The 16,042-nt window shown below is 35.3% G+C and overlaps 2 protein-coding genes across 8 annotated transcripts; both read left to right on the forward strand.

The window, feature by feature from the left end:
* Positions 1–252: 252 nt before the first annotated feature.
* LOC114292748 (PH-response transcription factor) lies at positions 253–4,806 on the forward strand. The gene is made up of 9 exons (XM_028236774.2): positions 253–842; positions 929–997; positions 2,385–2,441; positions 2,627–2,696; positions 3,055–3,150; positions 3,251–3,499; positions 3,753–3,795; positions 4,329–4,407; positions 4,513–4,806. Exons 1-9 carry the CDS (start codon positions 564–566, stop codon positions 4,603–4,605), a joined length of 1,035 nt encoding a protein of 344 aa, XP_028092575.1. The 5' UTR covers positions 253–563; the 3' UTR covers positions 4,606–4,806.
* Positions 4,514–11,521, forward strand: LOC114292747 (receptor-like cytosolic serine/threonine-protein kinase RBK2). Of its 7 annotated transcripts, none has more exons than XM_028236771.2 (10): positions 4,514–4,638; positions 7,069–7,180; positions 8,288–8,388; positions 8,545–8,919; positions 9,254–9,505; positions 9,600–9,754; positions 10,145–10,224; positions 10,339–10,474; positions 10,599–10,748; positions 10,982–11,521. In XM_028236771.2, exons 2-10 carry the CDS (start codon positions 7,140–7,142, stop codon positions 11,153–11,155), a joined length of 1,464 nt encoding a protein of 487 aa, XP_028092572.1. In that variant the 5' UTR covers positions 4,514–4,638; positions 7,069–7,139; the 3' UTR covers positions 11,156–11,521. The 7 variants fall into 7 exon arrangements, with proteins under 7 accessions (XP_028092572.1, XP_028092574.1, XP_082731833.1 ...); XM_028236773.2 differs by having other exon boundaries at positions 8,560–8,919; XM_082875707.1 differs by having other exon boundaries at positions 4,557–4,638; positions 6,724–7,180.
* Positions 11,522–16,042: the final 4,521 nt, after the last annotated feature.

The following is a 16,042-nucleotide window of genomic DNA, read 5'->3' on the forward strand; positions in this document are numbered from 1 at the left end:
AAATATTAAAGATATATTTAATATTGTTATTACTTAGTAAACAATTAAAAAACAGTAAAATAATCTTTTGTTCATTTATCCTATTCAGTTTGTCCAACCAAACGTTGGATTCACTAAAAATAGTCATTTCCAGACATCTAATCCCATAAAAAAACAAACGCATAATACATATCCAATCCAATCAAATAGTCCAAGAAATTCACAATCCCAGAACTCAAGTCCAATAAATTTCAATCTCCTTATCCAGTCCGTCCAATCAAACGCACCATTTGTGCCACTTGCTTGTCTGATATTTTTCTATCCATCCCCAAACTTTCCTAGAAAACCACACGTTTTGCCAAAAACTACCATCACACTATCTGCTACCCATTCCGTGTCTCTCACACACACTGTATACCTCTAATTGAAGTCCCTCTCTCCTCCATTACAATCTCTCTTTTCTGTATCTATAACCTGTATATAAAGTATACATATGAATACTCACCCAAAACAAAGTATACATATGAATAAATAAATATTAAATTAAATAAAAAAATTTACCAAAAAAAAAAACGAAAGAAAAAATGCTAGCGAAGGAATCGGCTGGTCCGAACTTCGACCTTCCCGAGGAGGTCTTAGAAGTGCTTCCTTCCGATCCATTCGAACAGCTCGATGTTGCTCGCAAAATCACCTCCATTGCTCTGTCGACACGTGTCTCCTCCCTCGAATCAGAGAGGTCTGTCCTCCGCGCTCAGCTCACCGACAAGGACAACCTCATTGCCGACCTCCAGTCCCAGATCGACTCGCTCGACTCCTCTCTCTCCGACGCCGCCGACAAGCTCGCTCGAGCCGACCACGAGAAGGTCCCCGGTCCAATCTCAATCCGGTTCATTCACGGGTTCACTCACTCTCTCTATATGTATGTAATTGTGTTGTCTATGTATTGCAGGAGAGCTTGTTGAGAGAGAACGCTGCGCTGTCTAACACAGTGAGGAAGCTCAATCGAGATGTCTCCAAGGTGAGTGGGAGGTTGAATTGTGTAATTTTGTTGTGTTTGGAGGATCAAAGTGGGCAAGTGAATTTCTATCTCTGGCTTTGTGATTTGGAATTTGGGATAAAGTTGATATGTTTTGGTGCTTGTTCTAGACTTTGATTCAATTTGTTGATTTGTATTTGATTTGAAACTGTTTTGGAGTTATTTTAGTAATTGTTTTAAGCTGTCTAGTTCGTTTCCTGGGAATCTTTAGGGCCTGTTTGTTTCCTGGGAATTCAGACTGGAAAATAAGGACTTGTGGTAAATTGGTAATTGGATCTCGTTGTTGGTTTCACTTTGTGGAATTTGTTGATTCATCGTTTTTATATTGTTATATTTTTACAAAAATTTATTGAAAACAGTTTTCAGAAAGAATTTGCTAAACAAAATTTGTCTTTTTTGGAAAATTAAAACAGAAAACAGAAATGAAAATGCAACCAAACAGAGAGTTATGCATGGTATAAAATGATCAACAATGAAAATTTTTCTGTCAAATAACGTTTAATTTATCAAAAATAGTGCTCCCTTTGGCAATTTCAGAGGGAAAAAAAAAAAGGAGTTGACAAATTGTCCCAGAAATATGTAAAATCTTGTTAATTTTTTGAAAGAAGATGACTTAAGATAGTTATCTGAGAGAGAGAAAAGATGATTTGGCTTTTGAGAATTTTGTTTCATAGTTACAAAGGGCATGAATGGCCTTTTCAAGTTAGCTGTATGTGATTGCATTTTGTCTTGCATTGCATGCACTGGCAATGATAAATTTTCAAGAAATTAAACAATCCAAATTCCATTTTCATCCAAACATCATTAATCTCGATTTTATGCAATTCTAAGAGTTGAGAATTGAAACAATCCAAATTGCATTTTGTCATGCTATTGAATCAGAAGTTGAGTAAATTGTGTGATTCAATTTGCTATTTACTCTAATTCACTTCAATTCACCGTGATTCAATTCTATGTTTGTTTGTTTTTGTTTGCATAATGCATGCAACGCGGTCTTTTTCGCCTTTTTGTCAACAAATAGAAAAGAGATCAATTAGTTATATTGCTATACATGATTTTATATATACATATATACAAATTAGTATATATATACTTTGGCAACTACATATTTTAGCCAAAAAATCAAAAAGTCACTATAAGTTGTCACATCACTCATTATTTTTCTGCACATCTTTTCGTAAAAAGTCAATAAGTTACTACAATAGCTTATTCCCAAACGAGGCTTTCAGTTTAAACACTATATGTGTATTTTTATATTATATTAATTAAAGCGAATCTTACTATTCACGATTCAATAATTTAGCAAAACGATTCACGATTCAATTCAAGATTTCATAACAATGGTCTTACTATTTATTAACACATGCAGTTGGAAAGCTTCAAGAAAACACTCATGCAATCACTTCAAGAGGATGAAAACCAGCCTGTAAGTTTTCTTCATATAGATTTTTTTAAGTTCAAAAACTATTTCATTGCTTGAGGACATGAGGTATTAGTTTGTTAGTTTGACAAAATACTAATGATAATAGCAACTCAAATCCAAGCCATTAGTTAAAAGTTTCAAAGTACTTGTGAACTTTAACTGCTAACAAAATCTTATTTTGCCTACAGACTGGAGCATCTCAGATTGCTACACATATATCAAGTTACGCAAGCTTGTCCACTCAATCACTTGCTGGAGGTCATGTCAACCGTTCATCTACAGTTTCATTAGCTGTTTCTATTTGTTATGTCAAATCGGGGAAAATCTGAGGTGTCCAGTTTAGTTATCATAACAATGGTTTACCCACATCTGAAATTGAATGCATAAGATCATTCAAAATCAGTGTCTATCAAAGCCTTCTAAGAAAATTATTTTCCCCTGATGACTGTTTAAAAGAACACAATAGTTTTGGCTAATTAGATCCATTCCTTAAGAATGGTTACACTTTTAATGTTCGGATGATTATTTGAACATTCCAGGGGTGAAACATTTATTTGATATTAACTCATACCAATTTGCAACTATCACTTAACCGAAAGTTGTCTAATTGTTTCAGAAGATGATGCTACATTGCCACCTTCAAGTGCTTCCTCATTACGCAGTCAGTTGTCAGAAATGGGTAATTCGTATTCAGAGGATCACGAGCCAGATGGTATACTGCCATTATTCAAGCTTAGATAAAATCAGCGAAGTTCTTCAATCAAGTGCACAACATCTTTCTTTTTGACCAATTTATTTATTTATCATGGCAGGCTCAAGACCTCGTGTATCACAAGGCCTGTTGTTAGCATCACAAGCTAGCACACCTCGGTTTACTCCTCCTGGTTCTCCTCCCATTCTATCTGCATCTGTATCTCCAACAAGAACATCCAAGGCATCATCCCCAAGGCGACGTTCAATTTCATTTTCAACGACAAGAAGCATGCTTGATGATAGGTCTTCTTCTGTGCCCTCTAGCCAGCATGGTTCGATGTCAAGCATGGATGCGGGATCACAATCTGGTTAGCTCCAAAAACTTCCTTCTATGGAATATTCATAAAGGAGAGAGATTACCCTTTTTTTCAGCAGTACACTGCACATTGAAAAAAAACTAATTCCTTCAAAGACACCAAGGTCTTCCATATTTGTGCACAACGTGCTCATGCGCTAGAGTGCTTTGCTAGACTTCTTATTGATATCGTATTAAGGGCATCCTTGTAAGTTTGTATGTTGTTATGCCATGTTAGTAAACAATTTGTATTTTTTTTTTTGTAGGACGAACTAGAGTTGATGGGAAAGAATTCTTCCGCCAAGTCAGGTAAAGGCATGCTGAGATTGGAATTTTGAATTAATGAAGAGAATTTTTATAAATTGTTTCAAAGCAGTGAAACATGCCAAGATTCAGCATGAATATACATCTACCTTTTTCCTGGCAATGAGCTCCAATGTACTTTAATCTATTGGGGTAGTAGTCCTTGTTCTCACCCCCATGTGAGAGGGTTGTGTCAGGTCCAATAATTGGTTCTATGTTCTGAGTTTGCAAACAAGTATATCATGTAGCGCTCTAGTATGGTGAGAACATGGACTCTTGAAAGATGTTTCAAGAGCCAATTGCACTTTTTAACATCCTTTAAGGGGCAAATTGTCAAAAGTCCTAATACTTTTTTTTCTTTGCTTGTTTCACACCATATGTTTCATGCTTTATAACACTTGATTTTATTTTATTTTTTGATTTTATTTGAACATTAGTTGATTCTGAATGTGCTCCTCTGCTTACAATTTCAACTCCTGGCCCATGGTCAATTTTGGAAATTCAAAAATTACCCTTCTGATCACCTCTTCTTTTATCAGGAGTCGATTGGCTTATGAGCAATTTAGTGCATTTTTGGCAAATGTCAAGGAATTGAATTCCCACAAGCGGACAAAAGAGGTTTATAGTCTCTCCCTCGCTCTCTCTCCTCTTTTTTTTTTTTTGTTGTTAGCATTTCCTCTTGCCATCAATGTCTCACCTGTCTGTACATATGGAAAATTTCAGGAGACTCTACGGATAGCTGATGAGATTTTTGGCCCTGATAACAAGGACCTATATGCTGTATTTGAGGGATTGATCACTCGTAATGTCCATTGACAGTGTACGAAGCAGCAACTGTACCTCAAGTTTGTAAGCATTGCTGTGATACCACTGTATAGTTTCTCATGTGGTTTTATGCTGTAAAATATATAATTTGTGTCGTGACATCATTCTCTGTTACTTGTTTGTCAATTTCACACCAAACCACTGTATTGCAATTTTATTGGAAAAAAATAAATAAGCAAAAAGTTTAGGTGACTTGTTCTGAGTTTGTCTAATGGACTAGGAGTTAGTTCCTTATAGTGTGGCAAAAGGGAAGAGTAGATGAAGTAGATATTAGATTTGCTAAGTCATTCACTGCATGATTCTTGAATCTCAAAATTTGTAGGCAAAATTAAGAAATAATGGCAATTGGGGCAATTATTTATAGAAGAATGGGGAATCACTACCCATGGAATGATGCAAAATAATTACATAATGGGGGGAATATTGTGTAAAATTACCAAAATGCCCTTCCCCTTATCTCTACTCTCTTCCCTATTCTCTATCATCTCTTCCCTCTTCCCTCTTCCCTGTAAATGCTAACCCATTGGCTGACTCCTCCTCCACCCTCCCTGGTGCCAGCATCCCTCCCCCGTCTCCCCCCACTGCTGCCAGCCCCTTCCCCACTCTCCTCTGCCCTCCCCGACCTGACCCTCACTTCTTCTTCTTCTTTCTTTTTTTTTTTTTTTTTGTAAATTTCTCAAATTTTATGGATATTGAGAATTGCAGAGGAAGAACTGTCCACTTTCATGGCTTGACATAGGAATCGGTTGCACCCGTGAAGATGGCTATGGCAATGATATTATTGATTCTTTTCAGTGTTGTTTTTGGTGGGTGAAATGTGATGACTATATTAATCTCATTTTTGGTGCCAGGTCTGCATTGCCAATGGTTTAAACTTTTGTTTGGCAAACCTTCTTGAGTGATGAGGGCCATGCTTGCAGTTGAGACTCATATCCACCACAGCTATTTTTCCTATCATTGCAGTTTAATCCATTTTTTTAAGATAGCCTTTTTTTTTTGGTTGAACTCCAAGAAATGCTTTTAGCAATGCAAGTCTTTTGTGCTTGAGTATTCTTTATACAGCTAACGGCTGCATGCTTAAGCCTCTGTTTGAATCTTGGACCTGTAAAGAATTAATTGGGGAAAAAAAAAAAAAAAAAAGACCCTGCAAAAAAAAAAAAAAAAAAGGAAAGAAGGAATGAAAGAAGAAGAAGAAGAAAGAATCTAAAAACAGGGGGGGAAAGTTTGAAACTCATCCAAATTATTATTACTTTTTTTGTTATTTGGATTTATGCAAAAAAAAAAAAAAAAAATCCAAAATTATAAAAAATATCAAATAAGTGAAAATAAGGAAATTGGGGTTCAATTTTCACTCGTCCCAAAAAAATTCAAAATTATTTGGATATATGCTTTATGGAAAATTATATATAAGTCTACTTTTTAAATTTATTTTTTGGAATGATGTATATGTGATATAATTGATTGATAATTGAGAAGATATGAGAGAGAGTGTTACATTGGATATCCTAATTGATTGCTATATTATTAGAGTTGAAAATTGGGTCTAATTTTTGGCTTCATATAACAATGCCATGCGTTATTCTTTTTAAAAAAAAACTGTAAAACGAACCAAATTATTCAAACTTGATTTATATTCAACTCATTTAAAATTCAGTTCAGATCAATTTATTAGATAAATAAGTCAAACTTAAAAATATTTTAAAATTAGTTAACTTTTCAAACTAGAAACACTTTACTTTTTTTGGGTCTCAATGACATTATAATATTGTAATAATCAAATTATTTGAGCTTGACTAATATCCAAAAATTCATTGGAGATTGACTTGATACATAGGAAAACGTAATTTATTGAACAATCTAACATTAGGCTCAATTTTAACATGTTTACAATTCTATTTTCTTCTTATTTATATCCCATACTAGAAAAATGGTATACATAAAAACGTATTCAGAAAATTATCATGAATTAAGAAATATGGTTGAGATTTAATTTGACCACACATTGAAATTTTTGAGTAAAATTCTAGATAAAACATATTACATCATGTTGCTCTCATTTTGTTTGGTTAATATTTTATAATTAAACTTTTTTGTTTGGTTTAAAAATAGAGGGAGCAATTGAGGAGAAAACCGATTTTGGGGCATGGAATTCCGGGGAAGTGTCTCAGGCATGCATGAAAACCCTTCATGGAGTTCAAACAAACTCTGGAGACCCATAATAATATCGACCGATCTTCTTCTTCTTCTTCTTCAAATTTCTCTCTCTCTCTCTCTCTCTCTCTCTCTCTGCATTTTCATGTAGATATTTTCTTCGTTTTGACGGTCGATATTCTTCAAAATTCTCCCCCCTAGCTGTGTCTCTCTCTCTGCATTTTCATGTAGATCTTTTCTTCCTTTTCACGGTCGCTGTTCTTCACAAATTCTTCCTCTCTCTCTCTCTGCATTTTCATGTAGATCTTTTCATGTAGACACCCCTCCATTTTGGCTCCTCAGAGGCGGCCCTGCCTCTTAGCATTCGAATTTTCATGGAAAATGTCCCTGACCCTCAACACCCCACTTCCCCATGGTACGTTCCTTCAATTCTATGCCTCGTTTTTATTTATTTATTTATTTATTTTATCAACTTCTGGGTTTGCCTGTTTTTGTTTTTAATATACAGTATCCAATCGGAATTTTGATTACATTTTGTTTCAATTCATTCCCCTGAATCTTCAACTTCTCCGTGGTCCTCATTCCTTCAATTCAATTTCTGTTTCTGGGTTTGGCTGTTTTTGTGTTCATATGTAGTATCTAATCGGACATTGTCTCTGTTTCAATGCATTTGTGCATATACTTATACATATATATATATATAGGTTCATGCATTATAGATGTACATGTATTGGGTAAATTTTGAATTTCATTGGTTTGTGTGCTTGTGATATATGCTGGATTGTAGTGACATTTTATTTTATTTGGTGCTTCGTTTGTTTTCCAAGAAAAGGCGGGAAAGGATATGAAAGCTGTGAAACATGTTACGAATTGAGATTGGTGCCTTTGATAACAAAGTTTCCACATCTTACATGCAAATTTAAGGAGCTCAAAACATGCATAATTATATATCTGATTCTGGGCTTTTTCTCACTATTGGGTTTTATATGTTCAAGGCTGTGGATTAAGAATTAGGTTTTCTCAGCCTTTTTCTTTTCTTTTTTTTCTTGATTTTGGGAGATAATGTTTCAATGGCCTTTCTATTTCTTTCTGATTATATTTATATGTTAAGTTGATTTTGTGAAAGAATTTTTGGGCCCATAAAAATTGAAGTTCAATGGTTGTGGAAATTATCAAGTAATAATGATGGGAGATGAAAAAGAAGACCTGAATTTTGTGAACAGTGCGAAGTTGAATTTGCTAATATATATTGTATCTACATTTTTCGAAACTTTCTTCCATTGTGTCCCTTGCTAATTTTTGGCACTTCTACCTTATGGCTGCGTTTGGATCTTGATTTGTGGAAGGATTTGTAAAAAAAAAAGAAAGAAAGCGAGAAATGCAGTTTTTTTTCTTCTCTTTTTCACCTTCACAAATCCAAGATCCAAACACAACCTAAAGGGGCTGTTTGAACTTTCTTATGCATCTTTTCAACTTCTTCATATTCCATGCCCTTTATTAACATTTGGTTTTGCATTGGCAGCGACAATGCTGGCGACATTGCTGCAGAAAATTCAGAAGGGGAGTTTTTCACCATTGGACAGAAAATGCTATTTTCTGCTCCCTCCTTCCTTTCTGGGGATGGTAAAATCTACATATTTCAACAACACATCTTTTTTCTCTTACATTTTCTTTATTTTTCAAAACTTCATAAGAAAACTTCTTATACTTCTACTATGTTGTCATATTTAGTAAACCTGTTTATAGTGTTTTGGTCTAACTTACTCTGAACTTCTTTAGACTTGAGATCTTTAGGTATGGAGGTCAAGAAAGTAGAAAAGTCCTCCCTGAAAAGTGAAGTTTCTAAGGATGACCCAGAATCAGAAACTATTTCGCCGACCTCAGATTCTGATGCTCAACCTAATCAAAAATCTGGTCCTCAATGGCATGGGTTCTTCCATAGATTGAGAAAAGGACCGACAAAGGGCTTGAATAGCATCCATCCTAGCTTGCCTTCCATGAAAGGGCTCTCCAAGGTTAAAAGCAGAAACTCAAGAGAGAGCATGCCAGCACACGATGACCCAACTTTAGATACTGGATTGTATTGCTTCAAGTCTTACTGGCAGAATTTCTCCCTTTCCGAGCTTGAAACTGCAACCAACAATTTCAGCCATGGTATATGCTTTCTTCCTATATATGTATTTTGCAATTTTCAGTTTTCTGAATCTCCTGTTTGTTCATAACTTAGGTTAAACCATTTTTCATGTCAAAGATCCAACTCAAAGACTGTGTTTGGATTTTAAATTTGTTGGGGGGAAAAGAAAAGGGTAGGAAAAAGTGAATGAAGTAAAAGCATCAAATTTTTTTTTTCTTTCACTTTTTGTTTCCCAACACAACAAAAAAGGAACATCCTTTTGATCTTCATTATCCTCACGAAGTTTATCTAAAATCTGTCATGTTTTACTTGCCTGATAAACCTTTTCTATCCATTTTTTTGTTCTTTGTGAAGAGAATTTGATTGGGGAGGGAGGTTATTCAGAAGTTTATAAAGGACATTTGGCAGATGGGCAGCTTGTTGCGATTAAACGACTGACCAGGGGATCCCCAGAAGAGATGACAGCGGACTTCTTATCTGAGCTCGGGATTTTAGTCCATGCCAACCATCCCAACATTGCTAATGTTATCGGATATGGGGTTGAAGGGGGAATGCACCTTGTTCTTCATTTGTCTCCCCATGGGAGCTTAGCATCTTTGCTTACAGGTTTCTTCATCATTATGACACTTCGAAAGTTTAATTTCTACAACCTTCCAACCAACAAAATTTACTCCTTTTTTTTTTGTGCCTCTATTTTCAGGTGCTAAGGAGAAATTGGAATGGGGCAACAGATTTAAGATTGCTTTAGGCATAGCTGAGGGCCTTTCGTATCTTCATGAGGGGTGCCAGCGAAGAATTATCCATAGAGACATCAAGGCTGCTAACATTTTGCTTAGAGAGGATTTTGAGCCTCAGGTATCCCTTTGAATCTATGGATGGTCAAATGAAACACTTCTTCAAATATTGTAGTTTAATAATGAGTGCCTCAATTATCCAACTGGTTGAAGAAAAAAAAATTTATTCAATATTTCATTGCTGCTCTACTTGCAGCAAACTTCTAAATTGAACTTGAAATGACATAAAACAGTCACGTGTTTTTGACATTTAAGAGTATTGGTGGGACTGCAGTTGGTGTAAACTTTATTAGTCTCTCATTATATATGTATATATGGACATATATGTATAGATTATTTCTGCACTAATTCCCTGTTTTGTGATCTGTGAGCAACAGAAGTGAGATCTATATTTTTGTTTATTGAATTTTTTCCTTTTTTTGGCACAGCTTTAACTTTTAGTTTTGCCTAGGTTTCTGATTTTGGGCTTGCAAAGTGGCTCCCAGAGCAATGGACTCATCTCACAGTATCACAATTTGAAGGCACATTTGGGTAATTTGCAATTTGTAAATGGGAGACCTGCATTTGATTCCTGATACTTAAAGCATTATTTTTTTTACTCTTTAACCTTTTCTTCTTCTTCTTCTTCTTTTCAAATCATGACAGCTACCTTCCTCCCGAGTTTTTCATGCATGGCATGGTAGATGAGAAAACCGATGTCTATGCCTATGGGGTTGTATTGTTAGAGATCATCACTGGACGCCTAGCTTTGGATAAGTCACAGAAAAGTCTTGTGATGTGGGTATGTTATACTGTCTATTTTATTGTAGACTATCAAATTTAGTTGTCTCAACCGAGAGAGAGAGACTTGAGAAACTTTGATAAAAAAGGACTAAAGCTAAAGCTGTTTCAATAATTTGTTGCAGGCTAGACCTTTGCTCATGAAGAATAGTTTCAGCGAGCTTGTTGATCCATCCCTTGCCGGTGTCTACAATTCAGAGCGGTTGAATTGTATGGCCCTGATTGCTGCTTTGTGCTTACATGAATGTTCAACTGAACGGCCTCAAATGAGCAAGGCATGTGCTTACCATTTTTTTCCAATTTTCTTTTCTTCCCTGTCATTATCTTCAAGAACCAAACAGAGCCTTAAATATAATAAAAAAAAGGAACATCTGTAGACAATCCAAGAATCAAACATAGTGTTAATGAATTCAATAATCATAGAGCAGAGTGGAACAAACACATATGTATATACATGTATGTGCATATGTTTTGGTTAAATTTATTTTTAAGTTCGACTATGTTACAGGTTGTAAAGATGCTAAAAGGTGAGATCAAAGGTAGTTCAGAGAGGGAAAAGAAGTTCCAAAGAAGGCCCGTCCTCAAGAGGACATTTTCGGTAGGGGTTTACGATGCAGAAGATCATAGCACAAGCAAGTACTTGAATGGTAATCAACCAATGCAGATGGCTCTGCAGCTGTGAAAGACTCTGAAAACCAAAGGTTTGATAGTCAAGAATGAGTTTGCATTCTTCCACAGCCCTTCAAATATGGGGTGTTGTGTTTTTATCTATGTAACATTCTTGATGATGATCACAAGTGAGGTATATGGAAACCAAAAGAGAGTTTAGCACAGAGATGTATTTGCATGCTGCTTTGACAATGATGTACATCTAAATGCATTGTTATTGTTGAATTGTGGACCATTATTTAAAAGTTTAAGCCGTTAGAGAAAGAGAAAGAGAGAGACAACTTATTTAAATTTTTAATACGCTCATTGACACACTTTTTTTAAGTGGGCTAAACATGTGCAAATATTATAAATATTGGATGGTGTGAAGCTTTTAATATATGATTTGTTACTTGTTTTGACACTATATTGAATAATTTATGTTATTAGAGAGAGGCTTCCCTATATGATCAAGGGTGCGACTAGAAAGGAAGTCTTTCCTTAGTGTAACTCTTCGGGGGAACAATTATAAAGATAAGATCATTACGTCTTTATTGAGATCATTATGTTTTTATTGAGATCCTTGGTTTGACAATGATGTACATCTAAATGCATTGTTATTGTTGAATTGTGGACCATTATTTAAAAGTTTGAGCCGTTAGAGAAAGAGAGAGAGAGACAACTTAATTATTTAAATTCTCAATACGCTCATTCACACATTTTTTTTTTTTTTGAAATGGAGTAAACATGTGCAAATATTATAAATATTGAATGGCGTGAACCTTTTAATATATGATTTGTTACTTGTTTTGATACTATATTGAATAATTTATGTTGTTAGAGAGTGGCTTCCCTTAATATGATCAAGGATGCGACTGAAAAGGAAGTCTTTCTTTAATGTAACTTTTCAAGGAACAATTATAAAGATAAGATTATCATGTCTTTGTTGAGATCCTTGATTAGCGACTCCATGACTTGGGTATTAATTATCGTTAGGGGTGGGACCAATTTTACCATGCTACATGGCCATGTCTAGCTACACTCCTTCATGGGCTGTCAATTAGAGTGAATTGGGGAGATGTTGATGCCTTTGGTACTTTTTCCATTCATTACTAATTTTTGAAGTTTTCATCTTCTCCTTGATTAGAGGGTTTATAGAGAAAAGAAAAACCCCTCAGTGGCTTGTCTATCGTTACCTTTTGAATCAACAAATAGGGAGTAAAAAAGATTACTAAAAAAAAAGAGGGTAAATTACAAATAAAAAACTAAGGTTTAGCGTGTTTTGTAAATTAAATCCCAGGTTTTTAATTTGACAATTAAAACTCTGTAAATCATTCCGTGTCACAATGTTACCCCCCCCCCCGGTCCATCTCTATTTCATAGTAATGGAGAAAGCTATTTTTGACGCTTAAACCGATCCAAAACGACGTCGTTCCTTATTAGACCCATATAAAAGCCCCCAAATCCTGAATTTCACCAATTAGGGCTACAATTTGCCCTAATTTCTTCGATTTCATCAATTTAGGGCAATACGAACGACAAATCCACTGTTGAATGAAGCTCCATTTTCAGCCATTACGAAGAATGAAGGAAACAACTGGGGTGAAAATAATTGAGGTAAATCGACTCGTTGCAGTTGTGGAATGAGAGCAAGAATCCGAACTTCATGAACCCATGAGAACCCAACTAGGAGGTTTCTTGGTTGTCCAAATTATGGAGTAAGTTTCACAGTCCTATGAATAATACGTAATTTGTGTATATTGTTGTTCCCTAAAACTTGACTTTGATTAGTATTTTGTAATTTATTTACTTTATTTATTTATTTATTTATTTATTTTTTCCAGAAAAAACGAGCTTGTGGCTTCTTCTATTGGTATGATCCACCCACTTGTCCTCGTGGTAGACAAGTGTTTCTGAAGTTGGTGGACAAGGTTGCAATTAGAGGAAATGGTAACTAAGATTACAAGATTGAAGGAGGATGTTCAAACTTATCGCCGTAGATAGAAATGGATTGTAGGTGGATTGATTGTTGCAGTGATTGTAATTAGAATGTTAACAGTGAGCAGTTAGGGAATGTAGGTTAGTTAGTTAGTTAGTTAGTTAGCTAGGTAGTTAGCATTTCTGGTTTAGGAAATGTAATGCAACTATGCACTTGGCAATGTGAACTTAATGTATAATTTTGAATGAAATGATAAATCCTTGTTTTGTTTGTAATGTGTGTTTGGATTGTGGTAATGTTTGTTTGGTTGTATACATTTTGTAATGAATTTGATGCATTTGCAAAACCAATGCTCTGAATGTGTTAGACAAAATGTCCAAGTGAAGGGAAAACAGATTACAAGCTTGTAAAAGACAGATTAAAAGCCATTGTTGAACCTGTTTCAAACCAATAGACAGCACAATCCAAGCATGTATAATAACCATTCAATTGGTCAACCCGTTCCACCTATTCAACTTGTTCTAAGCATGTAAAAAACCAAGCATGTAAAAAACAGATTAGTAACCATTGTTCAATCTGTTCCAAGCCAATATACAGCACATTCCAAGCATATATAATAACCATCCAATTGGGTACATCATTGATGTCAACCATGTCTAATAAGCATGTATAATAACTATCCATATATTGCTCCAAACCAATATACATCTTTCATCATTACAAAAAGAAGCAGTTCACCATCCATAATCTGTCTTCAAGTCATATGACCATTACAAAAAAAACCAATTCATAATTACAACATTTAGTTCACTATGCCTCTATTAACACTAGCCTGACTACTTAAGACCTGTTCAACTTCATCCCTTCTCATAGTTACTATGGGTGTTGATGTCCTCCTTGTTGATGCCATCTGTGGTGGCTGTTACTGTTGTCCATATTGTCCACCAGTTGATGCTTCTCCAGATATTGCATTTGATCTGAATCCCATGAAAGTTTGTTGACACCTATTAACAAAAAATTGTTAAACCACAGTTTGAGCATATATGGAGATCAATTACAAGTAGAACATACCAATACATTACTTACATTCTTTGATGAACTTGTAGCTCCATCATTTTTACCCTTGACAGGCCCCTTGTATGTTCTTTGATTATGACCATGTACACCACACTTGGAGCATTTCAGGCTGGTACAATTCCTCTACAACTTGAATGGGTTTTGAGGCTTATCTGGGTCTCTAATTCTTTGCTTTTGAGGTCTACCAGTTGACCTTTTCAACTTAGAAGGAAGTAAAGGCTCACAACCTGTCTTGGGCCACTGATCTTGGCCATTAAGTGGATTTATCAGTGCCTCATAAGTTCTCAAGTAAGTCTCTTTTTTGAGAGCTACATGCACATAATCCTCAACTCTCTCTTTTTGAAAGAAAATAGCAGCCACAGCATGAGGACCTGGGATTCTAGTTAGATCCCACTTGAAACAGGTACATGTCCTATTCTCTAAGTTGACAACATAACCACTTACTCCATACCTAACTTCAAATAGAGCACCCCATGACCAAGTAGGTATTCATACTCTAGATTTTACCTTTGACCTCTCAATCTTAGTTTGTATATTTGCACAATTGGCCATTAGTACTTCATCATTTTGTCCCTACATTTATGTAGCCTCACCATCAAAGCCCTCCTAATCCACTCTAACATGGTGAGAATAGATCTATCTTTAGCTGGTAAGACCCAATTATTAAAAGACTCTGAAATATTGTTCAACAATCTATTACACTTTGTTCTGGGATTGAATGCACGCCTACACCACTGAGCTGGATTAAGTCTCATTATCCAATCATATGCTCTACTGTCTATACTATGCAACTTAGTCATATGCTTCTCCCAATCAATCCTTGTATATGCCTTTGCAACTTTTCATACACAACTCTTTAGCTCCTTTCCTCTAAACTCCTTTTTAAAATTTGCATAAAGATGTTTGACACAAAACCTATAATGGCCTTCAGGGCACAATTCTTCAAGAGTTAGAACTAGTCCCTGCAAAACATAAATGTCAAAATCATGAATAATGAAAAACATTAAGGAAACATAACAAAATAATGAAAAAACCATTAAACATAAATATACCTTTTGTTGATCAGTGATGAAGGTCCATCCATGCTCTGTACTTGTGCCAATACATTCAAACAAATTCTCTACAAACCAAGTCTAACTTTCTTTATTCTCACTCTCAGCCATTGCATAAGCAATTGGATACATCATGTTGTTTCCATCCCATCCCACAGCAATAAACAATTGTCCTTGACAAGGTCCTTTTAAATGACAAGCATAGCCAATCAATGGCCTCACACCAGCTAAAAACCCTCTTCTGATTCCATCAAAGCACACAAACATTCTCTGGAACCTAGGCTTAATTTGAAGTTGAGGCCTCCATACATTGATGTCAACTCTTGAACCTGGATTTGTCTTTATCAACTCAGCAGCATAATCCCACAATTTTGTATATTGTTCAGTATTTGTTCCCTCAAGTTGTACCAATGCTTGTTTCCTAGCTCTGTAACATTTTATTTTGGATACTTTTACAACACATTTATCTTTCATAGTGTATTTAAATTAATTTATTTTCCAGGTAGGGGTGATCCTGAATTTGTTCACATACTAAGATGCCAAAAATGCACTAGTTACTTGTCTTTTCTTGTAACTTCTGTTGCAAGTGTGTGTGTAAATTTGTATCTCTTAAGTTGTAATGTGTTCTCTCCACTCATCTTAGAGGCATAAAGCCTTTACTCACACCCATCACTACAGTTGACTTGAACCTTCCATGTCTGACTTTTAGTGAATTTGACATCATAGCCCCCTTTCACTGCATATTCCCTTACAACATCTTTAAATTCAATGGCATTATTAAATAACATTTCAATTTTAAATTCAAACTTAGCCATATCAACATCAGGCCTAAATTCAGGGTACTTTGGCTTTC

Source organism: Camellia sinensis, chromosome 6 (genome assembly GCF_055761805.1).
Source record: "Camellia sinensis isolate YWXY chromosome 6, ASM5576180v1, whole genome shotgun sequence".
NCBI lineage: Eukaryota > Viridiplantae > Streptophyta > Magnoliopsida > Ericales > Theaceae > Camellia > Camellia sinensis.

Excerpts from the sequence above, each read along its gene's own strand:
- LOC114292748 (XM_028236774.2), top strand. The coding sequence starts at position 564 with ATGCTAGCGAAGGAATCGGCTGGTCCGAACTTCGACCTTCCCGAGGAG. Across the intron at positions 2,442-2,626 it reads AAGAGGATGAAAACCAGCCT|ACTGGAGCATCTCAGATTGC; the intron begins GTAAGTTTTCTT and ends TTTTGCCTACAG. Across the intron at positions 2,697-3,054 it reads CACTCAATCACTTGCTGGAG|AAGATGATGCTACATTGCCA; the intron begins GTCATGTCAACC and ends TAATTGTTTCAG.
- LOC114292747 (XM_028236771.2), top strand. The coding sequence starts at position 7,140 with ATGGAAAATGTCCCTGACCCTCAACACCCCACTTCCCCATG. Across the intron at positions 9,506-9,599 it reads CTTAGCATCTTTGCTTACAG|GTGCTAAGGAGAAATTGGAA; the intron begins GTTTCTTCATCA and ends CTCTATTTTCAG. Across the intron at positions 10,749-10,981 it reads AACGGCCTCAAATGAGCAAG|GTTGTAAAGATGCTAAAAGG; the intron begins GCATGTGCTTAC and ends ACTATGTTACAG.